The 4,739-nt window shown below is 39.7% G+C and overlaps 1 protein-coding gene across 1 annotated transcript; it reads right to left on the bottom strand.

Moving 5' to 3' along the window:
* Positions 1-249: 249 nt before the first annotated feature.
* LOC107627938 (uncharacterized) lies at positions 250-933 on the bottom strand. The gene has a single exon (XM_016330745.1). It carries the CDS (start codon positions 931-933, stop codon positions 250-252), a length of 684 nt encoding a protein of 227 aa, XP_016186231.1.
* Positions 934-4,739: the final 3,806 nt, after the last annotated feature.

Below are 4,739 nucleotides of genomic sequence, written 5' to 3'. Positions count from 1 at the left end.
AAAGAGTACCCGATAATCACATTTAAACAAATGAAGAAAAGACAGAAAGCAGATGGTTGAGAGGCTTTGGAGGCGTGCCTAAGTGTAGTACCATCGTAGGTTGGCAGCGTTCCAGGTTCTTGGTATCTCGGTGCCGTTAAGTCGTTCGAGTTTGTAGGCTCCTTTTCTGATTACTGCCTTGATTCTGTACGGGCCTTCCCAGTTGGGGGTGAGCTTCCCTTCTCCGGGGGTGGGGGTGCCAATGTCGTTTCATCCTAAGATAAGGTCATCGGGGCCGAATTCTCGTCGGATTACGCTGCGGTTGTACCTTAGGCCGATCCTTTGTTTTAGCGCTAGCTCTCGTAGGTGGGTTATGCTCCGGACCTCGTCCATAAAGTCTCGTTCTGCGTCCTCATCGTTGCTGCCAACAGTTCTTCTTGGACTGAAGTCCCCGACCTCTACAGGAATGATGGCTTCCAAGCCGTAGGTTAGCCAGAATGGGGTTTCTCCCGTAGAGGTCTGGGGGGTGGTTCGGTATGACCAGAGGACAGATCCCAGCTCGTCAGCCCAGAGTCCTTTGGCCTCGTCGAGCCGTTTTTTGAGGCCTTTTACTATTATCTTGTTGGCCGATTCCACTTGCCCGCTTGTTTGTGGGTGCTCTACTAAGCTGAAGTTGTGAGATATGTGAAGTCCTTCTAGAAATTCTCGGAATCGCTTGTCCATGAATTGTGTTCCGTTATCTGAGATTACGACCTTGGGATACCGAACCGGGTTACCACGTGTTTCCATAAGAACTTTCGGCATTGGGTTGCCGTAATGGAAGCTAAGGGTTCGGCTTCTATCCACTTGGGGTAGTAGTTGATGGCGACGATGATTTATCGGAGTTTTCCGGGAGCGATGGGAAAAAGGGCCGACGAGGTCGATGCCCCATGTCCCAAGGGATCGGTCTGCCATTATGGTATTGAGCTGGTGTGGGGTGGCTTGGTGGAAGTCAAAATGCATCTGGCATTTGTTACAACTTTTGATCAATTGTAGGGAGTCTTTGATGACAGAGGGCTAGAAGTATCCTGCTCGGATGACCTTCTGGGCTAGGGTTTTGCCTTCGATGTGGTGGCCGCAGCATCCTTCGTGAATCTCGCGGAGTATATAGTTCGTGTCGCCGGGTTCGATGTATTTGAGGAGGGGTTGTGAGAATCCTCGTTTGTAAAGATGTCCCGCTATTGTAGTATGGTTGATGGCTTCCCGTTTTAACCACTTCGCCTCTCTGGGATCCTCTGGCAACGCTCCATTTAGGAGGTATTGGAGGATGGGGGTTGTGAGATGGATCGATGGCTTGCGGGTCGAGGCGGTTGCCGGATCGTCTGATTGGAGCAATGAGGGGTGGTACCTGCAAAGACATTCCGACGCTCAAGTCAGAATGGATCTGAGAGGTATAAGGTGAGTGGGATGAGTGACGTACCTGAGGGAGCTTGAGACCCCCTTTATATAGGTGGAGGTAGCTTATCTTATCTTATCTTGTTTGATAAAGGTAAGGGAGATATTTAAATTTGATTGTTGGTTATGGGATTGAAATGGCCAATTTTGGGCCTTCTGGAAGAAAGGGCTGGACTCGACCCGTAAACCGAGTTGGGAGGCCATTTTGAGTGGGAGACCCAGGATCCGTAACAATTACTATAGTCAACAAAAAAAAAAAACAGAGAAAGAAAAAAATAAGAGTGGTTATCGCCAAAAAAAAGGCTACAAAGGTTTTTTTTATTAGCCAAAATTGGATACCCTATTGATAGAAGAACATCGTTATTAGAAAATAGATAATTCTTTTAATTTTTTTATTGTAATTTTTTTTTACTTATACAATACACATCCACTCATATACTTCTATTACCACTGGTTCGATTCTTCTCACCTAGAACTCGAATACACACATTCACTCATATACTTCTATTACTACTGGTTCTATTCTTCTCACCTAGAACTCGAATACGTATGTAGCTCCCATGGCTTTGGTTGCTTATTTTAACTTTAAAAAAGATTGATAAAATAAATATTCAATCATTATTTATCAGTTTGACAAGTCGGCGCAATAAATGTCTTATTTTGTTATTTCTATAAAAATAGTAAAATACACTAAAATTATTTTTTCTTTTAAATATATTATATTAAGTAAATAAATTTTATTTACACCGGAACAAAAAAAGTCAATTATGATAACTAAATTGCCGATGTATGATTTAATGTTAAAAAAAATTAAACCTTGAAATTAAATCTTTATTAATTTACACTATTTTTATATTTTAAAGTCATTAAAGTAAATTTTACTTTTTAGTAACTACGACTATTATATTAAAAAATAATAATAAATGTATATACTATAAAAGAAAGAAAAAAAGAAGAGTTGTTGTTACCGATAAAAAAGAAGACAAAAATTGTTTTACTAGCCAAAATCAACTATCCTAGTAGTAGAAGAAATAAGAAGGTATCAGAAACTCTAGTAGATCTAAAAAGAAAGCTAGGAGGGAGAGAAAAAGGGAGTAGAGAACAGAGATGTGAAGAGAATGAGAAAATGAATTCATTGATTTAGAAAATTATTTTACAGAGGAGTTTTACTCTTGTATTTATAGTCACAGCTGAAGTTGATTTTTCTAACAACTAATTACCCTTCTAACAAACTTGACAGCTCAGCATAACTAACTCTTAATCACACGCCTCACACTTTAGCTCATTTCATCTCTTCTCTCTATTTACCCTCAACATTTCCCGTCAACTTAAATTTGACTTGGTAAACTAATCTTTATTTGCATCTAATCTTCAAGAAGGCATAACGACTCACTGACTTGGTAAGAATATCTGCAATTTGATCTTGAGATGGAATATGAACTACATATGTCTGCTTGTCCTCAACTCTATGTCGAACAAAGTGGAGGTCAATTTCAAAATGTTTGGATCGGCTATATAGAATTAGATTTTGACTCATGAGCACTGTGCTTTGATTGTCACACAACAATGTTGGAGGAAGTCCAGTTTGTATGTGCATTTTATGGAGGAGTTTCTGCAGCCACATAGTGTCTGTCCTTGCATCAGTAAGGGCTCTAAACTCAGCATCGGCACTTCATCTGGCTATAGTCGCTTGCTTCCTACTTGACCAATTTATGAGATTCACTCCAAGGAATATGTAATACCTAGTTGTTGACTGTCTATTCACAGGATTTACTGGCTAATCAGAGTCACAAAAGGCTAAGATTCTGAAGTCTTTGCTTTTGTGAATTTCAAGCCCAAAATCACTTGTCTCGGTCAGGTAGAGAAGTATTCTCTTCACTACCTTCCACCCACTATAGATTTGTACAAAGAAGGCTTATCAAATGTTGCACCTGTTGTATCAAGCTTTAAGGTACTAGCCATTGGTGTGGCAATGGGTCTAGACTCTAGCATTTCATCTCTTTTCAATAGATCTTTGGCATATATAACTTGTTTCAGCACTAGAATATCAACTTTACTTCTTTCAACTTCAATTTCAAAAAAAAAATCATTTTCCCCAAGTCCTTTAGAGTGAACACTTTATTTAATTGTTGGATTAAACCAACAACTTCAGTTTGATTAGTGCCAGTCATTAGTATGTCATCGACATATGCTAGAAGATAAATTATCGAAGCTCTAATGTGTGGAACAAAAAGACAAGGATCTGAAGTTGTACTTGCAAAACCAAAGCTTTTAAGTGTGCTGCTTAACTTCAGAAACCAGGCTCTTGGAGCCTGTTTTAAGCCATATAAGGCCTTCTCCAACTTGAACACATGACCAAAACCAAGTGTGTAACCCTTAGGTTGCACCATGTGCACTTTCTCATGTAAATCCCCATTGAGAAAGGTGTTGTTGAAATCTAACTACCTCACTCTCCATCCTTTTGAAATATCAATAGACAGCACTGTGTGTACTGTTGTAGGCTTGACAACTGGACTAAAAACTTGATCATAGTCCAAATCTTCTCGTTGATGAAACTCCTTTGTGACCAACCTCACTTTGTACTTCTGAATTGTCCCGACAGGTTGTCTTTTTATGCGAAATACCCATCGACATCCAATTGGTTCAACTGTTGGTGACTCTTTAACCAATTTCCATGTCTTGCACTTCACAAGTGCTGCATACTCCTCATCCTTGCAGACTTTTAATGTGGAGAGGTTAGTTCTTGTACCACTGAAAAAGGTTCAACTTGTATGAGGTCTAAAACATTACCTGGAACTTGTGCAGTGAACAATTTTAACTTAAAAATTCTAGCCTGACTTCTTGTAACCATAGGATGCGTTTGAGTGCTGTAGTGGGCAGAGTTATGTGTCCTCTTTCTAGTTGCTTAGCTAACCCTGCATTACTTGAGAAAAACACAGAAGTAGAAATAGTCATAGTAGTATCATCAGTTAATGGACAATTATGAGCAGTATTAATATGGACAGAAGACTTAGGTTGAGCTAAGGGTGTGGAGGATGCTGGAGATGGTTGGGAAAAGAATTTTCGTGCAGGGTCTGGTATTTAGTAGTGAAGAGTGGCGTCAAAATTAGGGACATGTGCTTTATGTATGTGAGGGTTAGTGTTGTTGGAAGTACTGGTTAAAGATGTGTTTTGTGTGTTGAGATGGTTTTGTTGTTCAATGGTGTGTGCTGGAATGAGTTGTAATAGTACAAAGGTGATGGTTTGGAGGTGTGGAATAGCAGATTTCAGTTTTGGAGTTTGATTAAAGAAGAGGGATTGATAAAAAAACTCAGATTCATCAAATA

Source organism: Arachis ipaensis, chromosome B2 (genome assembly GCF_059453495.1).
Source record: "Arachis ipaensis isolate K30076 ecotype BB chromosome B2, ASM5945349v1, whole genome shotgun sequence".
NCBI classification, from domain to species: Eukaryota; Viridiplantae; Streptophyta; class Magnoliopsida; order Fabales; family Fabaceae; genus Arachis; species Arachis ipaensis.
The sequence above is the reverse complement of the archived record's forward strand: the minus strand, read 5'-3'. Positions and strand labels throughout refer to the sequence as shown.

Coding starts and splice junctions, on each gene's coding strand:
- LOC107627938 (XM_016330745.1), bottom strand. CDS start 933: ATGGCAGACCGATCCCTTGGGACATGGGGCATCGACCTCGTCGGCCCT.